The 17262-nt window shown below is 43.7% G+C and overlaps 1 protein-coding gene across 1 annotated transcript; it reads right to left on the bottom strand.

Annotated features, from left to right (window-relative positions):
• Positions 1–569: 569 nt before the first annotated feature.
• On the bottom strand, positions 570–15619 carry LOC122941430 (alpha-2-macroglobulin-like). Its single transcript, XM_044298681.1, has 8 exons — positions 15439–15619; positions 15127–15342; positions 14171–14295; positions 11337–11427; positions 3583–3651; positions 3383–3488; positions 3203–3252; positions 570–874 (listed from the first exon to the last, which is right to left on the bottom strand). The coding sequence occupies exons 1-8, from the start codon at positions 15553–15555 to the stop codon at positions 869–871; spliced, it is 780 nt and encodes a 259-aa protein (XP_044154616.1). The 5' UTR covers positions 15556–15619; the 3' UTR covers positions 570–868.
• Between the last annotated feature and the right edge of the window lie 1643 nt (positions 15620–17262).

Below are 17262 nucleotides of genomic sequence, written 5' to 3'. Positions count from 1 at the left end.
TTCGGGTTCAGGGTCAAGTTCGGGTCCCGAACTCAAACTTTTTTTTCAAGTTCGGCCGAACTCGTCCAACCCGAACATCCAGGTGTCCACTCAACTCTACCCGCCACTTATCGGATGCATTGTAAAAAGGTTAGAAAAGTCTTTTTGGCAAATTCTGGCACATTTTGATTAGTAAATTTCCCCCAATATATCTTTTGGTGTCATCTAAGGGGCTTTTACTGCCAAACCAGGACAGTAATGTGAACATACTCTGCTAATCTTGAATACCCATTTGATTGGACAGTTTCACTATGTGACCCTAGCACAGATGTGTGCACCTTGTCGATGCTGAGGTTTGTTCTCTGGGTTAAGTAATGTTTCCTTTCATAAATGTAATCACAGTAGAGCTCAATTCAGATTTACCACGGTGCACAAAAATATCTCTGTTCTATTCTGTGCAGGTAAGGATGGAGTCAGAGTTTGTAGCCTTTTTTGAAAGGGTGATTCTCCCAAGTCTAGTCTAGATGTCTGACTACTAGACATTGTTATATACTGTTTTCTGGAGAACAAAAAGCAAGTTGGACACAATGCTGAAGAAATTATTTTACTTTTGATTTATGGATGAAATCACAGATGGATTATCACAGAAGAGACTTTGAGAGCAGAAAAACATCAACAAAACAGTCCACCAAACAATGAACACAATGAATCCTCCTCCAGTTCTCGGCATGTTCCAAACGGTTAGCCTTGACATTCCAATGTTCTTTTCATCTGCTTGATTTTTCTTTTTTTATTATAGATCATCATTGAGTATTGCAAACTAAAATCTACGACAATTCTTCATGTTATAAAATATCCTGAAATGTGATCCAACATGAAGGCATCTAGATTATTCCTGGAGAAAGAATAGAACCAGTTACTGTCAGATGGTTCCTCTTTACCCTATTCCATAGGCTCCACATCATATAGTATGATATAACTTAGCAGATGCTCTTCTGGCGCCAGATACATTGTATATGAATTCATTCCTGATCATGTAATACCTCAAGTCACTGCTATACAGTGCCATCTCCTCACGCTGCCAGTCAAGGTTGCAGTGAGATAGCTCACTTACTATAATGCATAACCACTACTCCTAGGTTCCTCTAAGAAAACTTTGGCTCGATGGTCTACTCAAATTCTCCTCACCTTACTGTATACCTGGCTCTTTTTGGCCTCTGCTATTAGACTTTTCATATCACCAACTTTGCTCACGTTCTACCCCAATATTGCACACATCTACCCAACTCCCATAGCTAACTTCCGGACTTCTGTCTTGGCAACATTTGTGACTTCACCAAAATTCTGGAGCCAGGTAGATATCTTAACCAAAGTTGTCGGGAAGGGTGGGTGAAATATGCAAATTTGTGCTGCCTGATTGGTTCTTTTCCTGAGTATTGCAGGAATCGGACCGTGACACATCAGTCCCTTACATTTGCTCTTTACTGCATTTGTTTGGGAACAGATCACTGTTTTCTCTATGTAGCTGACATAATCAAACAATTGGCACATGTGAAGTTCATGGGAACTCACTACAGATATTTTGCTTCCATCCGAAAGTAATGACTTCTTTGTTATTGAAAGCATCAAGTTGGGATACACAACCAAAATGACAAGGCTTTGGAGGCAGCCTACAGGTATTGACACCTCCAACACATGACTCCTATAGAGGAATCTATATAAATAGAAAGGACCTATAGACACCTTCTGTTATGATGGTGGCCCTTGCCCACAGCCAGTTTGTTGTCCTTGGCAGGCACATGTGCTGCACTGCTCACCCGATTCCCTGTTCCTGTTCTCCAGTATCTCAGGCCCGCCGGTCTTTCTTTCCAATTGGCCTGGCTACAAGAGTAGCTTGGCTGACAACGCTTGGAAGTTGACGTCTACTTCTTGCTGGCAGTGCCTCTCACTACCTGTGTGTGCTCCCTTTAGTTCTTAAGAGGCCAGTGTGTACACACCCTAAGCTTTCCCAACGTATGGCCAGCCACCCAGGGTAACTTCCTTCCCCTATGTGGGTGTTCAGGATCAGGAGCAATACATTCATTTCCTAAGTTCTTGCAAAGGTGTGCATTCTACGTTCATCTGCTTGTGTACCCACTTTTGCTTGTGCAGTACCTTAAACCTGGGGTTATCAGCAATTAGTATGTTTTATATGTATTTTCAGTACATGTTTTGGCCATTTATTCCAACAAGATGATAGTGGTTGGCAGGAACTGTGCTAACTATCCTATTCCTCTCCACTTGGTAGGAGTGGGCTGGTCCTACTTCCTGCCAGTAAGGATGGGGGGCTCATTTCAGGCGGAAGACAGGAGAAGAAGCAAATGTCAGAGCTCCTACTTCAAGGAACCATATCCATATGCCAACACTCCAGAGAGATCATCAATATCCAGAACACTGCTTCCAGAAATCATCAATATGTCAAGATAGCAGAGTGATCAGTGAAATACAGCTTTACAGACACTGCTGCAAGGTGGGGGCCTACGGTTAAGACACCCATCACCCAAACCACATCCAGGCCAGACTAACATACGGTAAGCCTGTATCACAGTGGACAAGTGCCTGCTAGTGCTCTTAAATTGCCATCCAACCAGCCACCATATCCCCTCATCTGGTGCCAGAATCTGCACTTTGTACTTACTACTGCTGGATGTGCCACAAGTTATATTTTGCAGTAAGTAAAGAGAGAATTTTATACGCTTACATCTGGCCTGATTCTTTAAACTACCTTTCCACTGCACCGATCCCCAGAGAGCAATGTCCTGAAGAACTACACTATGACACAACTTCTCATCACTGCCGCTACCACTCCTACTCCCATACTTTGCAACAGCTCCTCAGGGGCTTGCTGCAATTGTTATATGGATTTGACCCTTTAATGGCTGCCCTGACCACAGACTGTTTATTGGATTGCATGTACTCTGATTGCCCTGATCCTGTCTATGATTTTGCCTGAACCATTGATGTTTTGCATAAATGTCTCTAGACCCTTGTGTATGCAGTCACTTGAACAAATGCTACCCTGAAAGGTAGTGGTCTGGTGGTTCCCATGCAGCAGTCCAGACCCCTCCGTAGACCTGAAGGTGGGCACTTTGAGAACACTCTTGGGAATAGCCCCAAGCCAAATCTGTTCTAGTGGTACAGTGTGCCCACACCCACTGTGTAACTCATTCTGTTTTTTTCTTACCACAGCGGTAGGTGAGCAGGGGTAGGTATACACAGCAAAAGCTGCATTTTCTGTAAATAAAAAATAAAGAAAATAAACCTTCCATAAATGATTTGAGTGCTGTGCAGTCATCTCAAAGTGACTAAAAGTATAAAACAATTTAAAATGATTCTTAATAACTTTTTACGTTGGACATATTACCTGCATCATAATAATCGCATATGGTAACGACGCTGTTCTGATAGAGTAAGGCCCGTTTGTCCAGAAACGATGTGATGGTGAAGCAGACCTCAACCTGGGGTTTAAGCTGCACAGTAAAGAGAATGAGTACATACAGTATTCATAGATACGATACTCATTTATTAAATAGGAGAGGCAAAGGTTATTAATCTACTACTCACAGACATCAGGTAAAACTGCACGTGATTGTCTCTATATTCAACTTCATTCGTTGTTATGGGGAACGACATCTACATGAAGAAGAAAATGGCATAAAGGTTTTCAATAAGTAATGACATTTATGTGAAGAGCTTGTCAGCACCACTCAACATTTTTGGATTTTCATCTCAGCACTAATTGCAGTCCTAAAAGGCTTTTATGAATTATAGCCTTGGAGACCCTTGTCTAGTACTACAGTAGTTTATTTATGTAGACACAACTGATTTCTACTGTTAAAAACCCTTTCCCTGACGTGGGTTCAGTTCCAAGGTACCACTTGGAACCCGAAACAGAGTTCGGGAAAACGTTTTTAACAGTATAAATAAATTTTTGAAGTTATTACCCGAAGTGCCGTGAGACTTCGCAAAGTAATAACTTTGGCTCATCTGAGCCTATACATTCTAATACTGTACGGAGTGCTCATCCAAAGTCAATTCACTTATCTCTAGACACTACTACTGGGGGGGGGGGGGGGCACTGTGACTGTGGTGGAACTATAGAGGACATTACTTGGGGGGGGCATTGCTATTGGGGGCGCTGTGGGGGACACTACTACTGGAGGAGCACTCTGAGTGGCACTACTACTAGAGGAGCTCTGTGGGGGATATTACTACTTGAGGGGCACTGTGGGGGCTCTACTACTGGAGGCGCACTTTGGGAGACATTACTACTGGAGGGGCACTTTGGGAGACATTACTACTGGAGGGGGACTCTGGGGGTATAACTGTCAATATTATTGAGGGTACTCTAGGGGAATTGTTTGTGCTAGGAGCATTATAAAGGGCATTACTGGTGGCTTATACTGAGGCTTTATGGGGGACATTACTACTGCAGGGACACTGTGGTGGAAACTACTACTGTGGAGACACTACTACTGGAGGGGCACTGTGGTGGAAATTACTACTGGGGGAGACACTACTACTGGATGGGCACTGTGGGGGACACTACTACTAGAGGAGCACTGTGGGATACATTACTACTGGAGGGGCACTGTGGGGGACAGTACTACTGGAGGGGCACTGTGGGGCATATTACTACCAGAGGAGCACTGGGAGGGACATTACTAATGGAGGGGCACTGGGAGGGACGATATTACTGGAGGGGCACTGTTGGGACAATAATACTGGAGGGGCACTGTGGAGGACACTACTACTGTAGGAACACTGTGGGGGACAGTATTACTGAAGGGGCACTCTGGGGAATATTACTACTGGAAGAGCTCAGTGAGGACACTGCTACTAAAGGAGTACTTTGGGGGATATTACTACTGAAGGGGCACTATGGGGAACATTACTACTGCAGGAGCACTGTGGGGGACACTACTACTATAGAAGCACTGTGGAGGACAGTATTACTGAAGGGGCACTGGGGGCAACATCGCTACTGGGGGCACAGTGGGGCACATAACTGGCAGCATTATTGGGGGTACTCTAGGGGAATTTTTAATACTAGGAACAGTATGAGGGGCATTACTGGTGGCTTAGCCTTATACTGTAGCTTTATAAGGGGCATTACTGGGAATTTTGTTTTAAATATGAGAGCGCTATCTGGGGCATTACTGGAGGTACTGGGGGACTTTTAATAGTGGGGCTCTATAGTGGTATTTTTTTAAAGGGGCATTATTACTGGGGGAACTATTAATACGAAGGGTACTATGATGACATTTTTACTTGAGGTAAAATAGGGTATATGTATGCTGGAGGCACTGTATGGGGCATTTCTGTTATAGGGACATATTGGGGGACATTATTCTTTGGGACACAGGCATTATTACTGGAAGCACAATGTAGGGTTTTATAATTATTACTGAGGGCATTTTATCAGACATTATTATTACTAGGGGGCGTTCTAGGAGGCATTATAATTGCCTGAGGCACTATAGGGCTCATTATTTCTACTGGGGTCACTTTTTTCAGCAATATAGTATTTGGGTGCATTTAGGAGCACAGTGAGCACAATTGGGAGTGTGTGTTGAAAAGGTGGGGAGGTTGATTGAAAAATTGAGAAATCTAACATGTCTGTGTAACAATCTCTGCAGAGACGAGACGCGGCTGAAAGAATTTGTCAAATGGAAAAGATGAGGAAAGAATGTCTACATCACAGGAGAGGTCACTGGATGTAAGAAGTATGTGGTGCTCTATCCTTCTATACGTTCTGTAGTGTTGGCAGCCAGTATGCTGTAAGTAGAGCTGGCTCACTACTGTGACCTGCGTCTCACTTCCTTCTCCAAATCTTTTTTTTTTTATTATAATTTTATGTACTTTAAATTTAGTGACAAAAATTTTAATTCAGCTCCTAAATTTTTCTAGGTATTTTTTTAAGTCTAGATCACTGTAGATGGTAATACAGTTTTTTTTAGATTCTTATAGCAGCCAAGCAACACAGGATACACTGGAATGCAGGGTAGTGTTAGTTAGGCCTCATGCACACGACCGGTGTTGTGTCCCGTGTCCGTTCCGTTTTCCGTGATTTTCTGTGGACCTATTGACTTTCAATGGGTCCGTGGAAAACTCGGCTAATGCACCGTTTGTCATCCGCATCCTTGATCCGTGTTTCTAGTCCGTCAAAAAAAAATGACCTGTCCTATTTTTTTCACGGACAACGGTTCGCGGACCCATTCAAGTCAATGGGTCCGTGAAAAAACACGGAGGCACACAAGATTGTCTTCCGCGTCCGTGATCCGTGTCAGCTTTTTTCCTATCATTTGCATGGCAAACTTGACTTAGATTTTTTGTTGTTTTTTGAGATCCTCCAAAAATCAAGGAAAACACATGGAAACAAAAACGGAAACGGATCACAGAACAACGGAACCCCGTTTTGCGGACCGTGAAAAAATACTGTCGTGTGCATGAGGCCTTACACAAGCAGGGCAGGGTGGGAACTTGGGAGGAGTCCAAACAAGGCATTCTGACTGGGATGTATACCTTCATTGGCATTTTTTAAAATAGCATTTTAGGCTACTTTCACACCTGTGTTAGGTGCGGATCCGTCTTGTATCTTATCCATTCAGAATGCATTGGGGCTAAACTGATCCGTTTTGGGCCGCTTGTGAGAGCCCTGAACGGATCTCACAAACGGACCCAGAAACGCCAGTGTGAAAGTAGCCTTACTCATTTTGTTCTAAAAGTCATTTTTTCAATTGGTCTTTATAAAAAAAAAAGTTCAACCATTTCTGAGATGCAAGAGCTAAAACATCAGTCTGCATACAAGTTATCAGTTCTGTTCTTTTTGAATCCCATCAGCGGATGGCTTGTGCGGGGCTATTATCTCTGACCTCCTGACCTCATAAATAGGGATGAGCGAACTCGAACTGTATAGTTCGGGTTCGTACCGAATTTTGGGGTGTCCGTGACACGGACCCGAACCCGGACATTTTCGTAAAAGTCCGGGTTCGGGTTCGGTGTTCGTCGCTTTCTTGGCGCTTTTTGAAAGGCTGCAAAGCAGCCAATCAACAAGCGTCATACTACTTGCCCCAAGAGGCCGTCACAGCCATGCCTACTATTGGCATGGCTGTGATTGGCCAGAGCACCATGTGACCCAGGCTCTATTTAAGCTGGAGTCACATAGCGCCGCCCGTCACTCTGCTCTGATTAGCGTAGGGAGAGGTTGCGGATGCGACAGTAGGGCGAGATTAGGCAGATTAACTCCTCCAAAAGACTCCATCCAGGGATCGATCTGCAGCTGTGGATCATTGAGCTGCTGATACTCAATTGCTCACTGTTTTTAGGCTGCCCAGACTGTTTGTCAGTCACTTTTTTCTGGGGTGATCGGCGGCCATTTTGTGTCTTGTGGTGCGCCAGCACAAGCTGCGACCAAGTGCATTTAACCCTTAATGGTGTGGTTGTTTTTTGGCTAATTCCTACATCAGTGTGAAGCTGTCACATCAAGTGCATTTAACCAGCAATAGTCTGTTTATTTTTTGGCCATATACTACATCAGGGGCAAGCTGCGCCTGTCACCAAGTGCATTTAACCCTCAAAGGTGTGGTTGTTTTTTGGCTAAAGCCTACATCAGGGTGAAGCTGTCACACCAAGTGCATTTAACCAGCAATAGTCTGTTCATTTTTTGGCCATATACTACATCAGGGGCAAGCTGCGCCCGTCACCAAGTGCATTTAACCCTCAGTAGTGTGGTTGGTCAAGCTATCACACCAAGTGCATTTAACCAGCAATAGTCTGTTCATTTTTTGGCCATATACTAAATAAGGGGCAAGCTGCGCCCGTCACCAAGTGCATTTAACCAGCAATAGTCTGTTCATTTTTTGGCCATATACTACATCAGGGGCAAGCTGCGCCCGTCACCAAGTGCATTTAACCCTCAGTAGTGTGGTTGGTCAAGCTATCACACCAAGTGCATTTAACCAGCAATAGTGTGGTTATTTTTTGGCCATATCCCAGTCTAATTCTGTCACTAAATCCATACCGGTCACCCAGCGCCTAAATACTAGGCCTCAAATTTATATCCTGCTAAATCTGTCGTTACCGCTGTACTGTTGTGGCTGGGCAAGTTATTTAGTGTCCGTCAAAGCACATTTTTTGTTCTGGGTTGAAATACAATTCCCAATTTAGCTATTTCATAATTTAGTGGTTTCTGCTATATCAGAGCTATTTGAAATCTATCCCTAAAAGGGTATATAATATTCAAGGTGCACATAGGGTCATTCAGAATAACTTCACACACACGCTACTGTGCATTTCCAAGTCTAATTCTGTCAGTAAATCTATACCGGTCACCCAGCGCCTAAATACTAGGCCTCAAATTTATATCCCGCTGAATTTGAATACAATACATTGGGCCAAATAATATTTTTGTTGTTGTGGTGAACGATAACAATGAGGAAAACATCTAGTAAGGGACGCGGACGTGGACATGGTCGTGGTGGTGTTAGTGGACCCTCTGGTGCTGGGAGAGGACGTGGCCGTTCTGCCACATCCACACGTCCTAGCGGCCCGGCGGCCAGCGTTTTGTCTGAACGTGTATTCAGCACGGCAGGGGGTGTCATTACAGACAAACGCAGCCGCCTGTCTACAGCCAATGTGGACAAGCTGACGTTCATAAAAATGAACCAGGCATGGATCCCACAGGACCTGTCCATCCCTTGTGCAGATTAGACATTAACTACCTCCCCTTAACCATATATTATTGGACTCCAGGGCACTTCCTCATTCAATCCTTTTTTTATTTTCATTTTACCATTATATTGCGAGGCTACCCAAATTTGAATGAACCTCTCCTCTGTCTGGGTGCCGGGGCCTAAATATATGCCAATGGACTGTTCCAATGTTGGGTGACGTGAAGCCTGATTCTCTGCTATGACATGCAGACTAATTCTCTGCTGACATGAAGCCAGATTGTCTGTTACGGGACCTCTCTCCTCTGCCTGTGTGCTGGGCCTAAATATATGCCAATGGACTGTTGCAGTGGTGGCTGACGTGAAGCCTCATTCTCTGCTATGACATGCAGACTAATTCTCTGCTGACATGAAGCCAGATTCTCTGTTACGGGACCTCTCTCCTCTCTCCTCTGCCTGGGTGCTGGGCCTAAATTTATGAAAATGGACTCTTACAGTGGTGGCTGACGTGAAGCCAGATTCTCTGCTATGACATGCAGACTGATTCTCTGCTGACATGAAGCCAGATTGCCAGATTGTCTGTTACGGGACCTCTCTCCTCTGCCTGGGTGCTGGGCCTAAATATATGCCAATGGACTGTTGCAGTGGTGGGTGATGTGAAGCCTCATTCTCTGCTATGACATGCAGACTAATTCTCTGCTGACATGAAGCCAGATCCTCTGTTACGGGACCTCTCTCCTCTGCCTGGGTGCTGGGCCTAAATTTATGAAAATGGACTGTTCCAGTGGTGGGTGACGTGAAGCCTGATTCTCTGCTATGACATGCAGACTGATTCTCTGCTGACATGAAGCCAGATTGTCTGTTACGGGACCTCTCTCCTCTGCCTGGGTGCTGGGCCTAAATATATGCCAATGGACTGTTGCAGTGGTGGCTGACGTGAAGCCTCATTCTCTGCTATGACATGCAGACTAATTCTCTGCTGACATGAAGCCAGATTGTCTGTTACGGGACCTCTCTCCTCTGCCTGGGTGCTGGGCCTAAATATATGCCAATGGACTGTTGCAGTGGTGGGTGACGTGAAGCCTCATTCTCTGCTATGACATGCAGACTAATTCTCTGCTGACATGAAGCCAGATCCTCTGTTACGGGACCTCTCTCCTCTGCCTGGGTGCTGGGCCTAAATATATGCCAATGGACTGTTGCAGTGGTGGCTGACGTGAAGCCTCATTCTCTGCTATGACATGCAGACTAATTCTCTGCTGACATGAAGCCAGATCCTCTGTTACGGGACCTCTCTCCTCTACCTGGGTGCTGGGCCTAAATTTATGAAAATGGACTCTTACAGTGGTGGGTGACGTGAAGCCTGATTCTCTGCTATGACATGAAGACTGATTCTCTGCTGACATGAAGCAAGATTGTCTGTTACGGGACCTCTCTCCTCTGCCTGGGTGCTGGGCCTAAATATATGCCAATGGACTGTTGCAGTGGTGGCTGACGTGAAGCCTCATTCTCTGCTATGACATGCAGACTAATTCTCTGCTGACATGAAGCCAGATTCTCTGTTACGGGACCTCTCTCCTCTGCCTGGGTTCCGGGGCCTAAATATCTGAGAATGGACTGTTCCAGTGGTGGTTGACGGGAAGCCAGATTCTCTGCTATGGGACCTCTCTCCAATTGATTTTGGTTAATTTTTATTTATTTAATTTTTATTTTAATTCATTTCCCTATCCACATTTGTTTGCAGGGGATTTACCTACATGTTGCTGCCTTTTGCAGCCCTCTAGCCCTTTCCTGGGCTGTTTTACAGCCTTTTTAGTGCCGAAAAGTTCGGGTCCCCATTGACTTCAATGGGGTTCGGGTTCGGGACGAAGTTCGGATCGGGTTCGGATCCCGAACCCGAACATTTTCGGGAAGTTCGGCCGAACTTCTCGAACCCGAACATCCAGGTGTTCGCTCAACTCTACTCATAAACACTTTTTTGAGCTACAGTATATTCTTATCAGTTTGATGAGTGTATATGAGGTCAGGAGGTTGTAGATAAGAACCCCATATGAGCCGTCACCTGATGGGATTCAAAGAGAACAGAACTGAAAGCTTGCAGATAGATTGATGTTTTAACTCTTGCATCTCAGAAACGACTTAGCATTTTTAATAAAGACTAATTGAAAAAATAAAAAAAATGCAATCATAAAAAATGCCCCTGAAGGTGTACATAGCCTTTAAATACAAATAAAGCTTGAACTGGAGGTTAAGGAACACATAGGGAGGCTGGGAAGAACAAGAGGAGAACAACAGGATCACAGGCAGTGACTAATGCTGGTAAGATTCAAGAGAATTGCAGAAGTACTAGACTTCCAAAACACCTTTGCTGGTCACCAGGGAACCTAAAGCTCAGATGCCCTCTGAGTGGGGAGTGTGCGTCGAGTACCCAGGTCCAGGGATCCTTAGCCATTGGCTGTGAAAGTATTTGGTAGTACCCTAAGGGAGTAGCATAGAGACAGTAGCATGCAAGGGATGAAGGCAACTAGGACGCCACATGGAATGGTCAATGGCACGATGTTCGTCCCACAGGGGATATAAGGACCGCGTGGGTACGGGCTCGTAACAGTATCAAATCTTATGACTTCCAAAACCCTTATATCTCACCGTGTAAGCTAATCCTCTGTCAGTTGTATACCCAGTCAATTCTTTAATGTCAACAAGTACCATATTGGTTTGGTTTTTACTTCCTGTGTACCTAAGAAAAGAAAACAAATAGTGAGATGAAATTAATATTTCTTAGTGCCTAAACAATGGAGCCAGGGAGCAAAATCACAGGTGATTGCAATCATCGAGTAGCAATGTTAAATCCGCCAATAGCTCTGGGAGTGGACACTGAGGCAGGAACCTGATCAGCTCAGCTTTAAGCCTTACTTATAGGTCAACCAGCCAGGGATTGACTGGTCAGTATGGCAACCATCCCAGCACAGCCACAAACAGTATTTTGAGTGGGTAACTTCCTGACTTTTTTTTTTTCACTTCTAACAAAGTTCTGACCTTGACCAGAGCCATGAATTCTACTTTTCCAACCATTAGCTTCTGTGTTCAAGCCCAAAAATTTGCCTGGAACCCAATCAGCCTAAATATAGAGTGTGATCAATCAGCTTTGGTCAATACAGTGACCTTCTTTAACTAATACATTTTTCTAGTAACAAAACTTAAGCCTTAATACATAGACATTAGTAATGATCAAGCACCAAAGTATTCTGGTGTTCAGCCCAAACAAATTGCTATATTTGTGTCCTCGGCCGAGCGCCTGAGTATAATGGAAGTCAATGGGAGGCAAGAAGGCACCCCCTGCTCGGAAGAGAAGAGGGTGTCTGGATAATAAAAAAGGTTAGAAATTGGTGGAAAACTCATCAAAATGGCTTGGCAACAGCATTAAGAGGATATCTGGATGCGTCTTAGACTCCTATTATGTACGGCATACAATAGACAACCACACAAAGTCTATATGCCAAAAGCCAGGTATGTACAAGCCATCCATCTATCCATGAGACAGATAACAGCCAGCATACCTTACAATGGCAGCCTTGTGCACTATGAGATATTCCAATCCAGCTCTCATCTGACTGAGAACCAGTTGTAACACCCCAGAGTTGTGTTACCACACGCCTCTACCCCACTACTATCTTCTAAGAGCCTGTATATTGTCAACTGATGTAATTTATATTATGTCTTCACAAATGTGCATGTAAAACCATGTTAAGCACAATTGTTCCTTTAATTTTCCAGGTTTACCAGCAGGTGGCAGCAACACTTTGGCAAGGTACAAGTCCCAGTTTAGTGTATCTAGGCTGGAATGGATGATTCCAGCTTAGCTCCCCCTCTGTGGAGAGAGTGGGCTGTTCCCACATCCTGCAGCATGGGTGGAGAAGAAAGTTAGAGTTAGTGTAGCCCACCCCCTGCTAGGGGTAGGGTGTGTGTGTGAGGAGTTCCCCTGTATATCATGATTCATGACTCATGAACAGCTTCGCTGTTGTGAGTGAATAGTCTTGTCAGAACACTATGCAACTAATAGAGGGCGCTATTCATGAGAGAATCTGTTCATTTGCATGTTTTTCCCATATGCCCATGTTTATGCAAATTATTTTTTACATGACAAAACTGTATAGAAAGGTTATTGAATATTATATCAGGACAATCAGAAAAACATTTGTCGCCCTAATGATATTGATCTAGGTGTGCAGGTCCACCCAAGCCATCCAACAGATACAAAATAACTTTGAGGTTTACTGGTTCTCAGTCAGATGAGAGCTGGTTTGGAATATCTCATAGTACCCAAGGCTGCCATGGTAAGGTATGCTGGCTGTTATCTGTCTCATGGATAGATGGATGGCTTGTACATACCTGGCTTTTGGCATATAGCCTTTATGTGGTTGTCTATTGTATGTCGTACGTAACAGAAGTCCAAGATGCATCCAGCTATCCTCTTAATGCTGTTGCCAAACAATTTTGATGGGGTTTCCATCAATTTCTAACCTTTTTTTTATGAATCAGACACCATCTTCTCTTCCGAGCAGGGGTTGCATGGGGTTCTCCCATTGACTTTCATTGTATTAAATAGTATTCGAGCACCTGAATTATTCGGCCAAGCATAGCAATGCTCGAGCCAAACAGCAGTGCAGCCGAGCATGCTCGCTCATCACTAATAGACATCATAAGATTATAGGGATACACAGAAAAGCGCAATAGCCATAGCCATTATCAATATGGGCCCTCATAATGAAGCTGGTAGGACAGGAGGAACTTCATAATTATCTATAACCTTGGGGTGAATTCCCTATCCTGGTGTTTGCTAAAAATTCTGTTCTTCTGGAGAGGAGAGTCCTGCACAGAGGTTGGGAGTAACTACGGTTGGGTCTCCTTTCTCAAAGAGGTGGAATAAACAGAACTTAAATTGACCTGTATAAACACATTCAGTGTATAACCCAAGACTGAGACATCAAACTCATGATCTTAATCAAGATAAAAAAAAAAATAGCAATTCACAATATGACTTGGGGAACATATCTATTAGTTTTCTCATTGATTAGCCAGATTGAACAAAAGCTACAAAGAGCATCTTTCACTCTAGACAGACAGTAATTGAAATCAAAGGGGTTGTCCAGTATTTAGTAAATCATGCCCTATCCTCAGGATAGGCTATCATTAGCTGATTAATGAAGGTTTCACAACTCACATCCCTGCCAATCAGCTCTTAGATGTACCTCTGTCTTTGGAAGTCAGTGCTGGAACCACAAAGCACCACTCATTCTGTGGAGGCAATCAACACTTGCTTCCAGGTTTCTCCACATTTTACAGATGATTTATGAGGATCTGAACACCCTGTGGTCAATTTATATGAGGGCCTTTCTAATAAAATAGCATTGTCAAGTGGACAACGCCTTTAAAATACAATATTTTGGAATAGAGTCAGTATTGTGCCTGCAGAGACTTACATGGCACAGATATCAGTGTAAATAACTGGAGCTACACCTTCAGTACAGGTTTCAGCCCGTGTAGTAACATTCAGTGTGAATGAGCTGTCTTCATTTGATATCCTGGTGTTGAATTTCGATGTTATCTAGATAGAGAAACATACAGTTACTACTTGAAGGTGTTGTTGGTAATTGACAAATTCATACATCCAACATGTCAAACCCTATTCGAAGAAGGGTAAAAGCCCTGCCGCCGATCCACACAGAAAAGCTTCCCAGAAACACTAGCTTTGGGGCACATTTGCATCGGTACCAAAATTTTGCAAAAATGTTTGTAAAATAGGAACAATTTGGAGTCATGCATATTCAATAAATGGTTATGCAGGGAAACTACAGTAATATTCTGATTGTCCCAACATTCATTAAAACAAAGATAACCTCATCTCTTTCTGTCGAACAACATCTAGTATAAGAAAGGTCTATTTTTGTTCTAGGGTTTTAGTTACCAACTTGTGCCTTTCCAGCTATTGCAAAACTATAGCTCTGTCCATGCCCTGTCAATTGTCTATGGTGTGGCAGAACTACCACCTGACCGCCGGCTTCTTGTCCTGAGAATCAGGCAGACAGAGTAGATAAAAAAAGTCACTGGATTGCGCCAGTGTGGATGGAAACCTTACAGGGTTTCTGTCAAGTTCTGCTGTGGCAAGTGAATTTCTAGAATTTTTGGGGCGTTCGTTGTCTTTTTCTCTTAGGAAGCTGATGTGGACAAGTATATTGGTTTCCTTCAGCTAGCCATGCCTCTTTTAGAATTGGCGGAATAAACTATCAGCAGTCAAAGAGGCATGGCATTGACCCAAGACATACAGACTTACAGAGACCTGACCTTTGTATGGGGCATGGAAATTTATGGTGCCTGCACTAAGATGTGATAATAAAAGTATGAATACAGTATATGGTCACTTTGATTGCAATCTTACCTGTGTGAGGAAGTTGCCTGTCCCAGTGGCGGAAATTTTGATTATCTCAAATACAACGGGCAGGTTCACTCTATGAACCACCATCTTGTTTTCTGTGTTTACATTTATTCGGGCAACTTCCTTATCTCCTTGACTCACAATAACCTCAAAATCGGTGCCCTTGACATTGACCAGTCTACCAAACTCAGTCATGGCTTCAACGCCCGATGCTGTATCCTAAAGGAAATAGGCAATATCGACTTACTCTTCCAGTTTGCTTTTTAAGAAGCTGACAATATATACAGTATTCTGGATTGTTCGTCCTTTGATTACCAGTGAGGATGAGTAACCACCCCTGGAATTCTGACACTGAGACAGCCATGTTGCTGCTTGGCCAAGCAAATTAAGATCTTGATTTTCTTTGGGGCCCTTGATCATACCCAACATCATGTTTGCTGTGATGTCCACGTTTGCTGAAAGGCACTTGTAATAAAGTGTCCTTCTTGGGGGTGAGTTTTCACGTTGCCAGTGTACTGTGCCACCTAAAAGGTAAGACAATATGAGATGGGCATAAACAAGACATTTTAGTAAATCCACCTTTACTCCTAAGACTCACTTGAATGCTCTGTTTATGAATAGAATTCCCATCTAGCCTCGGGGTTGGGCACATATTTTTCTATTAACTTTGGAAGTAGTCCCCCGGTCCCCGATCAGCTGTTTGAAGAGACAGCGGTGCTCGTGGCCTTCTCGCTGTTTCCTGCAGGCCAGTGACGTCACGACTAGTAATACTGGCCTGGGCTCAGCTCCTTTGAAGTGAATACGGGCTGAGCCGCTTCCAGGCCAGTGATAATAGTCTTGATATCACTGGCCTGTGGGAAACAGTGAGAAAGCCACAGCGCTACTGCGAGCACTGCTGCCTTCTCGAACCCCCACTGATCACATGGTGATGAACTATCATCAGTTATAAAAAGGTACAGAACCCCTTTGAGGTCCTCAAACTGAATTAAAGGGTTTATTCAGGACTTATATATTGATGACCAATCCTTAAGATATCTCTTCAATATCAATATCAATATCAATATGTATGGTAATTGCTACTATCGGAACACCAGGGAGGAGTCGGCCCCGTTTCTCCCTGGGCGTTCCTTCTCACTGGCTGTAGCGCTGTAAAATCGCAGAGCTCACAGCCAGAGAGAAAAAACCCTCCCATGGTGTGAGTGTGGCAGGCGCAGCACTATGAAGTGCCTTTTGCGCTGTGGCATTAGAAGAATTTTGATATCTCTGACTTTCAGTCTAACCAGACTGTCTATTACTCTGTAATTCCTCTAGCACCGTTCTAAGGAAACAGTAGGTTTAAAGAGCACACCAAATGCTTCAAATAACTTCTTTATTAACTTCAACTTTTCTTCATATATAACACTGCCGCCTCCACAGCAGATAGCCCATGTACATAACACGTGTTGAAAAGATATCACAAGATGGCGGTATGCATAAGATGGTGGTTCAACCGTTCAATCTTGTCATTCAACATAAAATAGTGAATATATTTCTCTCTTGAGTATCTGTATTCTCACTTAAAGTTATTTAAAGTGAACCTGTCATGCGGATATTCATTAACTACTAAAAAGTACCTTAGATGTGTTCACTTACTGGTGTGACAAATGGTTACCTCATAATATACACACAAAGATGCCGCATGCTAATGAGCTGATTCGACTCCGGCGTGAGGTCATCGAGTCCAGCGTATATTTAATTCAGAGCTATAGCCACTCCCCTGCCCATCTGCTGCTGATTCCTATGGAAACAAACGGTCATTCAGCAGCAGGTGGGCGGGGAGAGTCAGGAGCTCATGAATATTCATGACTCATCATTATCAGCTGGAGCTTTTCAATACAAGATGTTGGCAGATTGACTGGGTCAATTAAAGAAAGTGACCCAGCATTTTACTAAGCGAATCAGTCACTTATTTATGTTGCCCTTAGTTAGGACACCATAAAACTGGTGACAGTTTCCCTTTAAGCACTTTATGATCTCTCTGAGAGGTATATCTGAGGTTCAACCACTAGTTCAACTGCAGATTTCAGTTTGCTTTTGCAATTTGTATGGATCGTATGGATCAATATGGTGGAACTGTAAGTAAACATATATAACTAGTTT

This window comes from Bufo gargarizans, chromosome 6 (assembly GCF_014858855.1).
Source record: "Bufo gargarizans isolate SCDJY-AF-19 chromosome 6, ASM1485885v1, whole genome shotgun sequence".
NCBI classification, from domain to species: domain Eukaryota; kingdom Metazoa; phylum Chordata; class Amphibia; order Anura; family Bufonidae; genus Bufo; species Bufo gargarizans.
The sequence above is the reverse complement of the archived record's forward strand: the minus strand, read 5'-3'. Positions and strand labels throughout refer to the sequence as shown.